The sequence below is a fragment of the Sus scrofa genome, chromosome 2 (genome assembly GCF_000003025.6).
Source record: "Sus scrofa isolate TJ Tabasco breed Duroc chromosome 2, Sscrofa11.1, whole genome shotgun sequence".
Lineage (NCBI taxonomy): Eukaryota > Metazoa > Chordata > Mammalia > Artiodactyla > Suidae > Sus > Sus scrofa.
Genome location: NC_010444.4, coordinates 124718238 through 124736271, shown reverse-complemented (window position 1 = coordinate 124736271; position 18034 = coordinate 124718238). Strand labels below are relative to the sequence as shown.

The window sequence follows — 18034 nt, the reverse complement described above, 5'->3', positions numbered from 1 at the left end:
GAACACTGTAAACCAGCTATAATGGAAAAAGTAAAAATAATTATAAAATAAAAACACTAAAAAAAAAAACCCCAAAATAAAAAAACCAAATATATGAAAATGACAGCTGCATGAAAAGATGTTCCGCATCACAAATCACTGGAAAATACAAATTTAAACAGCTACAAATTCTACTGAACATCTATTAAAATTACTTAAAAACACTTAGACTATCAAATACTGGTGAGGATGTAGGGAAACAAGATTTCTCATACATTGGTGGGAATATAAAAATGGTATGACCACTTTAGAGATGAGCCTATAATTTTTTAAAGAAAATATACACTTACCATATGACCAAACAATACCTCTCTTAGGCATTTATACTAGAAAGACTGAAATTTAAGTTTACACAAAAATCGCTATGCTAATGCAATAGAAGCCATTTTTATAACCATAATAACTTGACCCAAATGTCACTGAATTTGTGATACATTAAACTTTTCTACATTATGCTATGGAATACTCGGCAATAAAAGTAATGAACTATCAGTATAAGCAATAAAGTGGCTCAGTATTAGGGGAATTATGCTTAGTTGAAAACACCAATCTCAAAAAGTTAAATACTATATGATTCAATTTACATCAAGTTCTTGAAATGAAAAAAAAATAGAGATATGAATAGTTAACTTGTTGCCAGAATTTATGGAAAAATAGGATGTATTTGACTATTAAGGGCAACATGAGAGAATTACGTTGTGGTGATAGAACCTTTCTGTATCTTGATTTCAATGATAGGTATACAAATCTATACATGTAAAACATCATAGCATTACACATAAAACTTACAAAATATAAGTGCACGAAAAAATAATGAAATCTGGATAAGGTCTGTAGTCTGGTTTACTGTATGTCTAATTACTGTTTTCGTTTGATAACGTACTGTAATTATGTTGGGGAAAGAGCTGGGTGATGGCTACATGGGACCTTTCCTGACTGTGGGTTGTTTTCATAACTTCCTGTGAGTTTATAATTATTTCAAAATTAAAAAAAATTCAAAGCTTAGCTCATCAATTATCAAACAATGTAAATTAAAAAAAATCCTACCCATATATTAGATCCCAGATATAAGTGATATCATGTTATTTGTCTTTCTCTTTCTGACTTATTTCACTCAGTATGAGAGTCTCTAGTTCCATCCATATTGCTGCAAATGGCATTATTTCATTCTTTTTATGGCTGAGTAGTATTTCATTGTGTATATATACCACATCTTCCTAATCCAATCCTTTGTCAATGGACATTCGAGAAAAGAAAATCATGGACTTGGAGAATAGACTTATGGTTGCCAAGGGGGAGGGGGAGGGAGTGGGTTGGATTGGGAGCTTCGGGTTAATAGATGCAAACCATTGCTTTTGGAATGGATTAGCAATGAGATCCTGCTGTGTAGCACTGAGAACTATATCTAGCCACTTATAATGGAGCATGATAATGTGAGAAAAAAGAATGTATACATGTATTTGTAACTGGGTCACCATGCTGTACAGTAGAAAAAAAATCATACTGGGGAAATAACAATAAAAAAAAGTCGGAGTTCCTGTGGTGGAGCAGTGGTTAACGAATCCGACTAGGAACCATGAGGTTGCGGGTTCGGTCCCTGCCCCTTGCTCAGTGGGTTAATGATCCGGCGTTGCCCTGAGCTGTGGTGTAGGTTGCAGACGCGGCTCGGATCCCGCGTTGCTGTGGCTCTGGCGTAGGCCGGTGGCTACAGCTCCGACTGGACCCCTAGCCTGGGAACCTCCATATGCCGCGGGAGCGGCCCAAGAAATAGCAACAACAACAACAACAACAAAAAAGACAAAAAGACAAAAAAAAAAAAAAAAAAAAAAGTCCTACACATACACATCATAATCAAACTGCTGATACTCATAGGTAAAGAAAATTCAAAAATGAATGAAAACGTATTCTGCTATTTATTCCAGAGACTATATTAGGTGCTTTAACCTCTGTCTTATTACTCTTATGATAATGATTACCTTCATCATTATGAGGCCTATTTTCAAGATGAGAGTGATGACTCAGAAAGTAGTCAAAGCTGCTAAATAGCAGTAAGGGATTTACCATGTCTAATATAATGAATGCCATTTTATTCATTGAAATAATATTGTTTATATACCCAAACATTTTCAATGTACTTTCCTAATTAAACAAGGACATACTGTAAATACTGTGTATAATTTTATCCCTTACTGTTCCAGTATAAAGTCAAAGACATAGGTTACTCTCTTCTAGACTGTATCATTTCAACCATTAAAATGAAATCAATTATCAGGTTGAAGCTAATTTGCACCAATTAAGGTACATTAGGTTACAGACAACAGTAAATAATTCAGGATAATTGAGGTAAAACAAGGATTTATTAAAATGTTAGTGGGGATACCTAGTAAATCAAAATAACAGGCAAAACAGCCAGGTCTTTGAACAAAGAGGGATTGAAGCAAGTCCAGTAGTATCTCCATCTCTTCTATTTTAATTTTCCAAGTTATTAGTACAGATTGATCCAACATGGATTGATGTTTACTAGGTCATCAGGGAAGCCAGTTAGTGAAGTAATGACCTCACTTGGCCAGCTTGACTTGCCCACACATTTGTCCAAAAGGTAGGGTCTCTTATCAAGAGAAGAAAGAAACAGTTTTAGGCCAATAAAAGCAAAAGCAACTATAAACATCTGAAGAGAGAAACTTGTACACACACAGATACAAATACCATTCATTGCACACAAGTCTAAAAGTTTCAAGATAATCAAAAATGTATATACACAGGTTTCCAAAATGTTGTAGTACAGTTTTAAGCTTTAATAATTTCAGGACGGTAAAAGCTACAAATTATAAAAAAAATCACTCGAAAGTTGAACTATTTTAATTTCCCTTTTCCTACATAGTTTTGTGAATTGCCCATAACACTTTTTAATGTTTATTTTTGTTTCCCTCCTTCTGATTGAAGATGTCAGGATGACAAAGAGAAATTAAATTTAATCTTTGAAAATGTGCGGAATTAAACATGTAAATGACATGCAAATAATTAAACAAATTATATTTTCTAAAAGTTCATAGCTTTTATACTTCTAAAGTTTATGCTTAAAACTGCCTCATGATACCTGTATATACACATACATGATTTTTTCAGATGATTTTTAGATGTTCCATCATTCCTAATATGACTGAATAAGAAGTGTTTGTGCACCTTCAAGTACTTAAGCCCAGAGAAGCAAGGAGTGAGTTTTAATTGCCTTTGGTTTCATTTGTGCAGTACCTTATCTTCCTCAACAATAAGAATGCCTGTCCTTCAGGCAGATAACTGTGCAGTGAATGTATTAAAAGGTGATAAGGAAAAAGTATGAGTTACCTTAAAAGGATATAGAAAAATATGCACTGCTTTGAGAGAAATGCATGAGGGTGAATGCACGGCAGAATGGGTATTATGATCTGTACCATTAAATTCTGCTGTGTTTCACGTGTTTGCATCAAGCATGCATTCATGGATTTCTATATGGGGAAGGGTTATAAAGTAGGAGTGAAGGAAAAGATCTGGGCTGGAGAGTAAGACTGAGCCAGGTGTTCTAGCTATAATAAATGAAAGGGACTTGAGAAGATAAAAGTAGAACTCAAAGTAGAAAGAGAGGGTATTTTTTTAAACCCTCTGTCACTTTAGGAATCTTTTGCCCTAAATTCCTGCTGAGTGTCATCAGTTTTCTGTTCTACTGATGATAGCTCTAGGTATGAAACACTTGCCTCCCTAAGTACTAACATCTTTCTACCTATACTGTTTTCTCTTCCACAAGGCCGTGGTTCAAGTATCTTCAGTAGCCCCCTGACTCTCTGTGTGTGGGTAACAGGAGGGAGAAAGTTTTTCCACAGGTCTCCTGAGCATACAGTATCCCCAGTATTCCTTGATCTCACAGCTCTATGTGGCTATTTTCTCCAGAGTTGAGTGCCATATGTACCCCAGAACAACTGAAAGCAGCCACAGAGAATCAGAGACATCCATCTTCAGGCCAGCCTACCTCGATGCTATGGGGCTCACAAGAACTGCTATCAGATCATTGGAGTGTGCAGGACACCATTGTTTGAAATCTTCGCACCACTGGGTCTGTGCTGCTGTAAGAAAACTGGAACAGAAAAGGGGATCCATTCAATGAAGAAGGTATTTTTTCTTACTTTAGAGATGCATGTTCACCTACTCTCAGGACTTCCTACACGATAAAGAAAATTCACGAAAATTGCTAGGTTCCATTCTAATGAAAACTTTTTGAGCATGAAAGATGAGTCCTTCATTTGTTCCATTAGCTAAAAATACATATTCATTCATTGTAGTATGAATCCAGCTTTGCAATATCTTTGCTACTTTGTCTGTGCTTAACTCCTCTGCTAGACAATTAGAACAAGACACTTGATGCTGTAAAGAAGGGAAATAATAATATATGAGAATTGCAAACTTTCACAAAAGGATGTGAAGGTTCTTCAGAAAGCAAAAGAGTAAATTAAAAGTTTCCAAAAATGGTTCATGACATAAGGGTACCTCCATCTTTTTCTTTCCCTGGTTACACCTAATACTTTTGAGGAGGCAGCCAAACCTGCTGGCTCCTAGAATATAAGAAGGGAAATTTTTCCCAGGAAAATAAAAAAAGTATTTGACTAGTTGTTTCTTTCAAGTTGTTAAACTCCTCAACAGTCTCTTCCCAGGCAAGAAAATCACATAATAGAGTCTGAAATCCCATTCATACCCAGAGAAAAGTTAGAACTATGACTGGCCTGCACACCAATCCTTCTTCGAGTAGAGAAAGCCTGTCTCTGTCTTGCCCTGTGCCTCTTGGAAGGAAGGCAGTCCAGGGAATAAACCTAGATGGGATGGGATTCTCAGGACATCTGGTTCATCAAGGAATTGGGGTCCAACCTTCTTTACCCTCCTAAAGTGCTGGTTAGGTCTGTATTTCTGTACCCTTAAAGGGCATGGAATAGAAACACTCTTGTTAATTTGTTATCAACCAAACATTCTACCTCTAAGTATATATTGTTCTGAAGGACATTCCTCATTAAGGTTATCATGGAACCTTAGGATAGCAACCTGAATGCCACCTTTCCTCAGAATCTTGTATCCCAAGTCTCCTTGACATGCTCTCTTACCCCTGGAGTTCTCACCTCTTCTGAAAACCAGCTCACAGCAATTTCCACTTCCAGTGAGTCTCCTTTTCTCATTTTTAGTTGTGGAGATAATATACTGACGTTCATTTTTCTATAATTGCATGTGGACATCTTGCTTTTCTGCATGATGTTAAATGCCTTCTTCTCCCCTCTTTTCGAGAGAGCAGTGGATAATATTAAAAGGTATTATCTGTTCCTATTGGTGGTGTGGTGGTAGATATGTGTAGAGAAAGGTGGGTATGATGGATGCTTAGAGAAGATGAAGCCTCCTGAGTAGAGTCTGGCTTCCTTGAATTCCTCTCTTTTAGGGGCTGAAAAATGGTCTATTTGCATGAAGATGTCTTCATGCCAAAATGTTTTTCGTTCTGGTGCCCAGATGTTGTCTTCTTGATTTTCGTCTTCTTCCTCCTCTTCTTTTTCCCTTTCTTGCTCCCCTTGCTCTTGAGCCAGGCCAAAGCAAGATGGAAGGCATGGCAGCTAAAGCCTTCCTTGACTCCATGCTCCACATGCTCCTGAAGGATGTCTAAGCTGGGGAAGACCCGGCAGCAGCCCATGCACCTGAAGCCACTATCAAGGGCCACTAGCCATTCAGGCGTCTTGGCCCTGGAACATTCCTCCAGAACTGTAGGTTCTGCTGGACTATCAGTTTCCTCCCTTTCCTCTTGGACTTTGCTGTCCCAACTGAACTCACTGTCAGTTAGGAACTCCTTTGTAGACATGTGAGGGAGGGTGAATGCCATATGAATCTTTTCAGGATATGTCATTTCTTCTATTTTTATCTTCTTTGAGGGAGGCTCCAATCCTTTCTCTGTTTCCCATAGGATAGCCACACCTTTTTTCATTTGGACATGCATGTAGTAAATTTTCATGACCCTTTTCTTTTTCATAAATATAGATGACACAAAGGACTCATTACTATTAACCAAATTAAATGGAAAAGAAACTTGTGGAAAAGGGGAAGAAGTCTCCCATTGCTCCAAATCCTGGGGTAAAGGCTTCTCAGGGGATCTAAGATAAGAATCATCTTGATGCATAGGATGGATTCCTAGGAGAGAAAATTTCAAATACAGGAAACCTAGAATAAGTATGTGAAATCTGTAGAAGTTCAGATAACTGTGAAACTATTATATGGGCATGTGGAGTAGAAGTACATGTATATGTGGTATTTCAGAATTCTGTGTATAATATGTTTCATTTGGAGTGGAAACATAACTATGTGGGAAAGAGGCTGTGGTGTGCCTTATGGTGTTGGATGTATTTTCTGGGCTATCTCCTGTACTTATGATGTTGGGTAAGGGGATGGTGCATGAGTGTGTGCATACATGTTATGTGGTGTTACAGTACATGTAAACAAGTCCAAGAGTAGTCCATGTCACTGTGAGACAGTAAGACAAAGTGACAGAGGAAGTGTACATGAGCTCTCAGGATGTGTCTTTCTATGAAGGACTGAAGGTTTTGAGGGTGAAGTGGTAGAAGTTTAGAAAGACTTCCTTTCAGGGCATCTCAATTTTCTTGGGTTTGGCTGAACATTGGGAGTTAAAATAGGTTATATAGGTGAGGGGATGTGAATTATTTATAGGATTAGTGTATAAACAGGTGATTCTGAGAATGAATAAGTAAAGGAATGAAGGTGTAAGGGTGTACCTATTCAATGCTACTAGAGAATGGTAAAGAAGTTGGTGAATAAAGATGTGTGTATTTGAGAGAAAAAATGAAAGTAAGGAGAAATAGGGCCTTTCCCAATAAGAAGAATTTTATACACACTTGTGAGTGTGTGTGAGTATATGAGTTTGTGCTAATTTGAAGGAAGAGGTTCCAATTAAATTCCTATGTGCATACCAGCACTGTCTACCACATCACCCACAGCTCTACCAGGGTTCATATGTTGAAGATCTGTGTTGAGAATCTATGTCTTACCTATCCTTAAAAACCTATTTTCTATTTGTCCCTTGGCAGAAGCTTCAGTCCTAGACCTTCTTCCCTCAATCCCTCTCTTGTTTTTGAAGGAAAAGTGAAATAAGTGGGGATTAGACTAAGCAGTTCAGCTGAATATCCTTTCCAGGCTGAGATCTCACCTTTGTATATTCCTTACCGTCCTCATCAGCAAAAATAAGCTTGCATGGTGAGGAGACACAGGAGAAATATTCTGAGTCAGAGGACTTTTCTCCTGGTGTCTGACTGCAGACTGGGACCTCCACATATGATTCAGGCTGAGAAGTATCCTCTGGAGTCTTCCAGAATTCTAGGGAATTGAATTAAAAAATTGAGATGTGATATTTTCCAGAGTCTGTGTCCATTCAAAAAGACACACTAAGTGGATATTATATGTCAAGAAATGTTACCATACATGAGACTTACTTTCATAGAAATTGAGGTGACTTTCCTATGAGAAACTCTACCTAGTACAAGATGCAAATATAAATAAAAGACAATTTTAAAATTGTATGTGTGGTGGATGCCAGTGATGCTGGGTATCTTGCATGTGAACATTTCCAGAGATATATACAGAACATAACAAAAACCTCTAAGAATTGTGCCTGAAAAACAAGATGTAGTTGCTAAAGCTTAGATATTATCAGCTCAATTGTCTCATCACAAATCATTCCATTGTGGGGAATGGGCAGTAGTTTTATGAAGAATTCTCTACGTATATCTACCTACCTATTTATATCGATATATCGATATATAAATAACAGAAAGATACATACACAAATCTATATCTATATATTTATATATGTGTCAATTCATGTATATATGTCTATAAATATGTGTGTGTATATATATGTGTGTGTGTATATATATATATTTATGTATATAGAGAGGTATAGATATAGATATTGCAAGCAAAAGAATGTCTCTCACCTTCCAGTTCTACAAGGATTAGAACCTTAGCCACTGCAGTCACAGACCTTTAATACACCCGGAAAGGAGTTCCGGGTGGAGGTGAGGAATGAGACATTCTGTGCTTTGTGAAAAATTTGCATAACAGGCCTTCAGATAGTTGTTTTCAGGGAAAATTTTATGTACCCAATGTCTTGCATCTTCTCAGACCTAGAAAAGCACTAAAATCATTAATGGAGATGTGTTCCTCATGACTAGCAGCAAAATTTTGATGAGATGTACACGTGATTTCATGTATCCCTTGCACCAGTATCACATATATACAGACCTCCTCCCCCTTCCTCTTCAGAGGAGCACCCCAGAACTGTCTTCCAGGCTATAGTTCTCAGTATGCCCTAGCTAAAACTTAGCTCACAGCTTCATGTTGATTTTATTTTTGTTCAGTAAACAATATCATTTTTTTCCAGAATTCTTTAGGAACTGGCTATAGTGCTGGAGATATTCACATGAAGACTTCAGAGACATTCCCTAGACCCCTGGAAAGGCATTTCTATGTTTTATAGATTTGTAACCTTCACATTTAGATCCTTTGAAAACAGTCTCTTCCAAATGTATACTGGGACATTTACATAGTACTTTTTTTTTTTAAAGCTTTTTAAGGCCACACACGTGGCATAGGGACGTTCCCAGGCTAAGACTCAAATCGGAGCTGTAGCTGCTGGCCTATGTCACAGCCTATACCACGGCTACAACAATGTGGCATTTGAGCCTCATCTGTGACCTACACCACAGCTCATGGCAATGCCAGATACTTAACCCACTGAGCGAAGCCAGGAATCCACTTCTTCATGGATACTAGTCAGGTTCATTACCACTGAACCTCCATGGGAACTCCTACATGGTACATTTCTTCCCATTGATCAGAAACAGAGGCCCTAAGCAGTGAAGGGGTCATGTATAGCCATGGCTGAGCAAAGGAGCTCAGTTCAATTCTAGAGCATCATGCTCACCTATATCCCTGCCTGTTTCCTTCTTGGCACTTCTTCTTTCCCACACTCATACTATTATGCTTATCTACAGAAGAGGCACAGGATATATGTATTCTGAATGGTAATGCTCTTCTGTCTGGCTGTTGCTTTGGGCCAACTCAGAGGGTCCAGAGAATTCATCTGAGTCTAAGAATTCTGGGAAAGAGAGGGAGAACCAGATATACATCATCTTTTTTCTTCAATAAACATTCAAGAAATACCATGCACATTAACACACATGGCAGGAGGAAATTTACAGCCTAGTTTCTGTCCAAAGTTCCAAAATTCAAGTATACAAATATATTTGTTGGGATAAGGTGTCTGATTACCCATGAGTGGTCTATATTGTTTTCTTTGTATCAGAGGCTCCAATTCTTGAGTGGTACCTGATGAGGCACCTGTACTATTTGTTATTACTGTTCCATTAACCAGAAGAATAAATTTGAAGTATGTATGTGGGTAAAGTGCTTCCATTTATCAGCTGTAAATGATTATGTAAAAGTCGCATTACTTCCTGATACAATTAGAATTTACAGGAAAGAATCCACTTCCTCACACTGAGGCCTCCATTGTCAGAACTCTGAGGGAATTACTGTGTTCTGAGCTTGAGCAGGAGACTGCAATAGAATCGTCAATGTTGACTACAGACTTTACCTCTCAACATCAGCTATCGCTCTCCTCTCAGATTTAACTTTTCTCAGCGTCACTTTCCTCAGTGGCTTCATCCCAATGTGCTCTGTTTTTCGTCTTTACTCACTACATTTATAGTCTATCTTGAAACCTCACCAGGGCACAGATAAATTCTAGCTTGCTGGAGTTTTCCTAAATAACATGTGTATTTCTTGAATCAGTTCTACCTGTACCGCTGATGTAAATATATCATAAATATCCCCAGTTATTTTTTACTTCCTCTTCAGCTGCATTTCCAGTGGCAAGTTGTATGCCTTTAAATTCACAAGCTTCAGCAAATGAACAGGTAAATTAATGATCTTGATAGCATCATTCAAACACATTAAATCCCTTCCCTTGTTTAAAAGCTTTAATTTTTATTCATTAAAAATTAAATGAACTTTTAATTTTTAACTCTCAAAATACATCTACTTTGTCCTTTAGTTCACTGCAGAGTGTCTGATGGGTCATGTTAGTGTGGGAATGGGAAAATGCAGTATATGTGGTATATTTTTACACAGTTGATATGTATGTCTTGGTTGGTGAGTATAGGCTGATGTGTATATGTGTCTGTCAAGTTTCTTCAACAATTTTATGTAGTGAATGTAAGAGTGAGATGCCCACTGTAGGTGAAGGAAGTGTGAGTGTGATGTGTTAGGTGACATGGCAGCATGATTCTATACATGTGAAGGCAGAATGTCTTCCATGTATTATGTAGTTATAAAAATATATGAACTTCAGTAGTATATGTGCTATGAAAGTTCACATAGTTATATAACATTGATTTGATTTATATGAGAGACAGTGCCAATCTGAGTAATTTTGTGAGACCCACTGAGACTGTGAAGGTGTTACAGACTGACAATGTAAAGGATGGATGGGAGGGAGACCATGTGAACCCCTAGGGTAGAATGTGAAGGGACTAAGGAACTGGGAAGAGAGAATTTTAGAAGGCATCATATGATTTGATGGCTTCATGCACTGTTAATAAGAATACACAGTGCTACAAGAGTGAGAGTTAGAGATTGTGGTATTCAAAGAATAAAGTTAGAGGACACAAATGTAAGGAATGTATATTCTGCAAAATGAGAGTGCGGAGGTTTAATATATGAGGATATAAGCTTATGAGTGTGTCTTACAATATAAAGAAATGGGAACCAAAAAAGGAGAATGAAGGGATGAGGGTTTATAAAGAGGTAAATGTAAGATGATATGTGCTGAGACTAGCTGTGGGTGTGATGGAGTAAATGTGCATGTGTATTTATGAGGGTAGGAAGTTGTTGGAGGCCAGAATTTGAAGCCCCTTCTCAAATCTCTGCCCCTTGTTCATCCAGGAGAAAGGATGCAATAAGGAGTTTTGTTCTTAAATACAAAAGCAGAAGCCACTAGTTCTTACTTAGATGCTTCATTCTGGAACTTTCTTGGCCATTCCAAACTGGTTGTCAGAGTTTAGTCCATTATCATGACCCATAATGTTTATCTAATCAGGTTCAGATTGAATTAAATCTTCTCATTTCTCTGATAAGTCTGTCATTTCATTAGCCTTCCATTTTCTCAAACATAGCCCTGTTTTAATATTCCTGAGCTTTTGGACATGTGTCCTTTTTGACATTTCCCTTGAATCTCAAGGTTTTGTTTTATGCAGATGCAATGAATATCTCCTAGAAGATAGAGAGACTTATGCTCTTACTGTCATCTGGACTTGGATTGTATCACGTTACACCTCCTATCAGTTTATGGAAAGGAAATTTCAGCTGGATTTCTCAGCCAAGCTTACATCTCTCTTTTCCACTCCCCACCCTTGCCTCCAGTTGGGACATCTTTACTTAGGAGTATCTTGTTATCATGGGAGACAAGGAGAAATATTTTGAGATAAAGGTATTTTTTTTCCTTCCTTCTGACAAACATGACCAAGCTATGCAATATCCTTTTGTTCCTTCAAGTTTTGTTTTCATCAGAAAGCTTGTTTATGTTAAATCACAGACTTACCAGTTCCTTAACTCACCTTTTTTTCATCTATATCTAATTTGCTGTTTAACTCATCCACATGTTTATGAGTTCTAGAATTATATTTTTTATTTCTTAAACTGCTATTTATTTTTAAATCTTTTTTCTTGATAGGATTTTATGTTTTACAGTGTTAATAATTTTAAACAGTCTTATTTACCATCCCTACAATTGTTCAATTAACTTTTTCAGGGTTACAATTTGTTCTTTATACTGTTTGCAGAATTTACCTTGTAGTTATGTTTCACAGTTTTAGATTGTGAGCTCATCTTCAGCAAAGTCATTATCTGTAGGACCCTTTAGTGGGAAGGACTGACAATGCAGAATTCTTTTACATTTTCTGTTATCAGATACTACTGGGGTACAACTAGCTGTAATTTAATTTTATATTAGTTTTTCACTTTTAGGTTTAACTGATTATATAGCAATTGTGGACATTATGATTATGAATGCCACATTTTCCCTTGATAAATGATATGTTTTCCCAAAATATATGCACAGAGTTCCCCTTCTACCTACTAAAAGTGAAAAGTATTTGTGATGAGTTCCTGCTGATGGTACAGAACCAGAGACCTAGACTCTCAATCATGACGCAAGAGAAAGATTACGACCAGACCCAAAGTACAGCTTTCTCTCTGAGAGGTAGAGCTGGATTTCTACAGATGTGCTCAAATACCCACTGCCCTCATCTACCTAAGCTTTAACTGTTCTTCCTTTGTCCTTACCAGCACAAGAGGGATTGGAAAAAGAGGAGTCACAGGAGAAGTATTCTGATTCAGAGGCTCCACTTCTTGCCTCAGGTACCAGGGCATTGTACTCCCAAGAGTAGCCAGATGGTAGATCATATTCATGTAACTTTGAGACTCCTACGACATGGAATAAAAGTCACAGTAACAGGTGACTCCATTCTGTTCTTCTATACTCCTCTCCCAAACCTACAATCCCCATTGACCCCATGAAAATATTTATTTCATACCGAACCTTTAATATGGTCAGGGAATCGGCATATTGCAGTGTTCTGTGCTTATATCTGGCTCCTGCCAACAAGTTTCCTCATACTCATTTACCTTCATTAAGATTTTTGGTCTTATACATTTACCTCTGGTTTCTACCTCTTCCTGATTTACAATATCAAATAAAAGTTCATTATTCTTTATTATCATGTCACTATCTCTGTTTCAGTATTAACCAAACTCATTAACCACTGGCTAATTGTTTAAGATAATCATTTCTCACACATGTTTAGCATATGTATTTTGCATACAGTGTAACAAAATGGTATGATAAACGCAGTGTGCTTTGTCTGTGTAAGTTCATAACCTGTTGGTTAAAAGTGGGTTAGCATTTATAGTGTGACTGATATGTTGTCAGTGAATCTTGGGTGAGAGTTTTGTATGAGTAAGGATGGTATGACTGCTTTGTGTGCCTATTTTAATTCAACACATATATATGTGTGTGTAGATTGCATGTTCCATGATTGAGAATTTGTGTGTGCATATTTTATATGTTTTTGTGGTTTAAATGTATAATTTAACTACTGGGAATACTTTGAGACTAGTGAGATTTATGTATTTGTGAAATCTAAGGGAATAATGAAAGAACATAAGGATGTGAAAATCAAAAATTGTAAGAGAAAAAAATATATAAGCTTTGAGAATATGGAACTGTGTGAAGATGCAAAGTAAATGAGTGCATAGAGAAGAGCATGAAAGACTTGAGTTCTAATGGGCTAAAAAAGGAATATGGAGAGTAAAGCCTAGCAGTGTAACTTTTAGGCATTCACCAAACAGAAATATGTCAACATGCAAAATACATGTAATAGAATATTCAGATCACCATTTAAAGTATCCTGAGAATAAAAGCAATCCAAATTCTCCAAAAAAGTATAATCTTAAAGAAATTATTTATATCCATGCAATGGAATATATGAACTAAGAATGGAAAACTAGAGTTACCTGCAACAGGAAGCTCATAAATATAATGATGAGTGAAAAGAATCAGTATGTGTACTTCTGTTTCCATAAGGCTCAAAAATAAACATAAGTGGTTTGGATTTTAGAGGTCAGATAAATGATTATCCTTTGTACCTACCAGGGTAAAAATAGAGATTAGAGAATATGGACACATGTAGAAGATTGTAAAGAAATGAATGATGAGGATAGGCTGTGCAACTGGGTCTGTATATGGATGAATGTGAAAATATTGGCCATAAAAATGATTGGATGTGATGGCGTTTTGGACTGAGTGCTTCTGTACTCTCTCTCAAGTCTGGACCTTGAGGATACTAACACTTTCGGCCTGTTTTAAACTGTTAATGCTTTCACACCTTCCTCAAAACATAACATGCCCTTCAAAGGGTCACACTGTCATGCACTTCCATGCTTTTCTGATAAAAATCTCACTATCTTAGTTCCTCTCTCCCATTACTTCCTCAAACTAAATGCTTTTCTCTACTTATCTCTTTGGGCTTGCTTCAGTTCTTTTATTTGTGTGTGTATGTATGTGTGTGTGTGTGTGTGTGTGTTAGAATTTATTGATTCCACTAATAATCATATTACAGAAGATGGAGAATCATTTCGTGGTGCTTTCTGTACTGGGAAGCCTTGAGTGGACTGATGGGCAGAATCACTCAGCTCATCCCTGACATCTACCTAGATCCCAATTTCCCTTGGTATGCCACTTAATAGTCTGTCCTTACGAGCAACAGTGTGCTTGTCTTCAGAAGAGATGCAGGAGAAGTAGTCTGAAGAAGAAGAAGAAGCAGCCTCCCTTCCTTTCTGGCCCTGAGTTGGGGCCACTGCTTTGTGTTTACACTGCAGAGCATCTTCTTGTAAATTCAGTTTAGCTGAAAATTTAAATTAAAAAAAACAACAATAGTGTGTATGTGGTCCATGTTTGGTATCTGTGTACTTATCATCCATTAAGCAAATTTTAAGAGTTTACTATACGACATGTTCAGTGAACACACATGACTTCCATCTTCATGGACAGCATTACCTGGCCCCTATGAAAAGTTTAAATGAGTAATATCTATTGTGCCAATATATGTAATGAGTGACTGGGTTTGCACAAGGAGCTTTCATTGTAGATGGAGAAGAGACTGTTACCAGTATGATTTCTCCCTAGACATATTACTATTATATTTAGTTTACCTTCTAAATAGCTCTGACCGTGTGATTAAGTTTTGTGCAATGGAAAATGAGTGCAAATAACCACTGCTCAGTGGTGGGAAGGTGGCAGATTGGAACTAACCCCCACCAATGAGCAATGGTTATTCCTCACACAAGTTACTTGTCTACTGTGAATCTCCATGGAAACCAGAACTATTTCAGCCCTCTCCCTTTCTTACAGTCAAACTTTTTCTTCTATTCAATCATTGCAATTAAATAGTATCATGTGTGTATTGTTTACCCTGCTTTTTTTATCCTGCTTTTTTCTTACCTTTCACATAGAAGCCCCAAATTTATATCTTCACAGTCTGAGAAAACAACTTGTTTTTATTCCTGAGTAAATAAAATTCTATCTGACTTTATTCTCTTGCCCCTGCACAATCAGATTTAAGTGCTCATTTCCCCCCCAATTTTTCCTTTACCTCTATGAGCCACATTTTCTTATCTATGTTCCAGAGAAATAACTATTAAAAAACTTAAAACAACATCATTTACTTAACCAACAATCTTAGGCAGGAGTCAAATAAAGGGGAAACAGTTTTTGGAAAAAATTATATTAATCAACCACTATGTTTGTGACACAGTAATCCAGAGTGATATGTCATGGGTAGCATAAATCCTAAGCAGCACAGACAAAGATCTTGCCATCTAAACTTTCTCTTTATTCTTAGACTACCTGGAGCTTCAGAAAGACAAGTGTACACATATCTTTCCTATCTCCCTCTCTCTCTCACCACAAATAAGAAACTTCCTTCTTTATTCAGAAAGCTGTTCCCTGTGCTCAGAGAATATGCTTAATTAACACATACCTCTTGATATCTTGGCAGGTGTAGGGGAGTATGTGCTTTCCAGGTGTTTCCTTTTTTGTTTTTGCTTCATAGTTCAACTCTTTAGAGAGCGATTTAAATTAGGTAGCTTTCTCCCTGAAATTCTGCTCTCAGAGAGTCAGTTAATGATGATGAAGAATCAAATTAGTAAGTATATTCAAGAACAACAAATCATTTGCAAGGATATCTTATCTCCTTATCCAAATCACTGCCCTGACTAGAGCATTAGAGCATTATGATGTAAACGCTGTCAGCAGAACTCTATGACCTGTGGCCCACACCCATGCATTCCAGGGACCCAGCCAAGATTCATAGGACTGAAGACTGTGACAACTCACTGACTGGGTCACTCTTTTTATCCAAAGGAAACTTTCTCATTAACTTGAATTTTTATTTCTTGTACCTGCTATCAAAATTACAGGATAGGTGATTTGGATTAAACAAAGAGAATTATTTTATTTGTCTAAGGTTAGCACTTTACCAACCATCTCCCCAATGGTGAGGATAAGGTAGCACCTGAGAGAACTAGGCTTAGAACCATGCATGTCTCATAGAAAATGGTAAAGTTATATATCATATTATTAGTACTGTTTAACAGACTACTAAGTTATATGTGAGGTACATATTGGTGTACACGTATAGTTTTGAGAACATCTCACAATTCCACATGATTCTAATAGTTACTGAATTTCCCCCACTATTGAGAATAGTCTCATTTATTTTTATTAGCCATTGTCTACTTGCCACTCTTTCCCTCATTACCTTCCCAGTATTACAGGGAAAGAGAAGCTCCTAGCTTTACATCCTCTGGCTCTCCCCATGAATCCTATCCCTGTCAAGGCTGAAGGTCTCATTTCTAAGCTTCTGTTCCAGGTGCTATTCTACATCTTCTGGGAATAGCTGAGATCTGTACAGGGTTTGAACTCTGAAATTAGCTCCATTTCACCTCCCACTCACCACTGAATATACTTCCTCATTAGAGGCAATAGGTATTTACTTCTAACCTCAGCAGTTAACAGTAGAATAAGGCTATGATAAGCCTTCTTCTGTCTTCTTCTTCCCTAGTAAACCATGCCTCAGAGTGTTCTCTCCCTTAACATGGGCTCAGCCTCTTATTGTCACTGAATGGCAGTCATATTTATCAAGAAATTCTCAGCCTTGTTAGCTACCAGAAAAAGAAAAAATTAAATACTATTTTATGTGCATCAAATTGGAAAAAATAGATCAAACTATACAAACGATTATAAGGATAAGGAAAAGAATCTTTATGATCTAAGATGAAGTGTTGGGGAATAATCAACAAACATCGTATGAAATTAAATCAGCTGCAATCCATGATCCTGCAACCGCATTTCATACAAGAATTTTACAAAGATGGTAATCATAGGATTATTTATACTAGTAGGGAGATGAAATCTTAGTTTAGCTTAGTTTCCAACTTAAGAAGAGTAGATTAGCAAAATGCGATAGGTATATACTATAGAACTAATTTTCAAGGATATGAAAGCCAATTAAAATATAAGCCGATAGAGTAGGGTATCAGGAAGGAACTGGTGATCACAGATTAAAAGAAAATATAATTCAACAAAATAATCCTGTGTTCCTTGACCAGGCTAGTGACTAAGGAGAATTATTAATTCTAGTCAGTAATTATTATTAAGGAAAAAAAAATCTCCCCCCAAAGTAAAGTAAAATGGCTTAGATTAGTTCTAGATCTAAGAGAAAGGATTGTTCTAAATATTCCTTACTGCTGTAAGCAAGGAATTGCTATTGTAGCAAATCACCACATTTTAGTCGCTTAAAACTACAAATTTACTATCTTAAGGTTCTGGAGGTTAGAAATCCAGTATGGATTTTCCAGCCTAAAATCAAGGTGTTAGCAAGTTGGTTCTATCTGGAGTAAAGGGGAGAATCCAACAGGGGACAATCTGTTCCTTTGCCATTTTCCAGGTTCTAGAGGAACCTTCATTCCTTGGCTACCATTTCCTTCCCTCATCTTCAAGATGTTGCACTCTGGAGTCCCCATGGTGGCGCAGTGGTTAACGAATCCGACTAGGAACCATGAGGTTGCGGGTTCAATCCCTGCCCTTGCTCAGTGGGTTAACGATCTGGTGTTGCCGTGAGCTGTGGTGTAGGTTGCAGACGCGGCTCGGATCCCGCGTTGCTGTGGCTCTGGTGTAGGCTGGCAGCTACAGCTCCGATTAGACCCCTAGCCTAGGAAAACTCCATATGCCACGGGAGCGGCCCAAGAAATAGCAAAAAAAAAAAAGATGTTGCACTCTAACATCTGCATCCACAGTCACATCTCCACT

The 18034-nt window shown here is 37.3% G+C and overlaps 1 protein-coding gene across 1 annotated transcript; it reads right to left on the bottom strand.

The window, feature by feature from the left end:
• LOC100524732 (protein FAM170A-like) lies at positions 2380–17748 on the bottom strand. The gene is made up of 6 exons (XM_021085156.1): positions 17703–17748; positions 14424–14570; positions 12451–12591; positions 7273–7422; positions 5178–6225; positions 2380–4147 (listed from the first exon to the last, which is right to left on the bottom strand). Exons 1-5 carry the CDS (start codon positions 17746–17748, stop codon positions 5504–5506), a joined length of 1206 nt encoding a protein of 401 aa, XP_020940815.1. The 3' UTR covers positions 2380–4147; positions 5178–5503.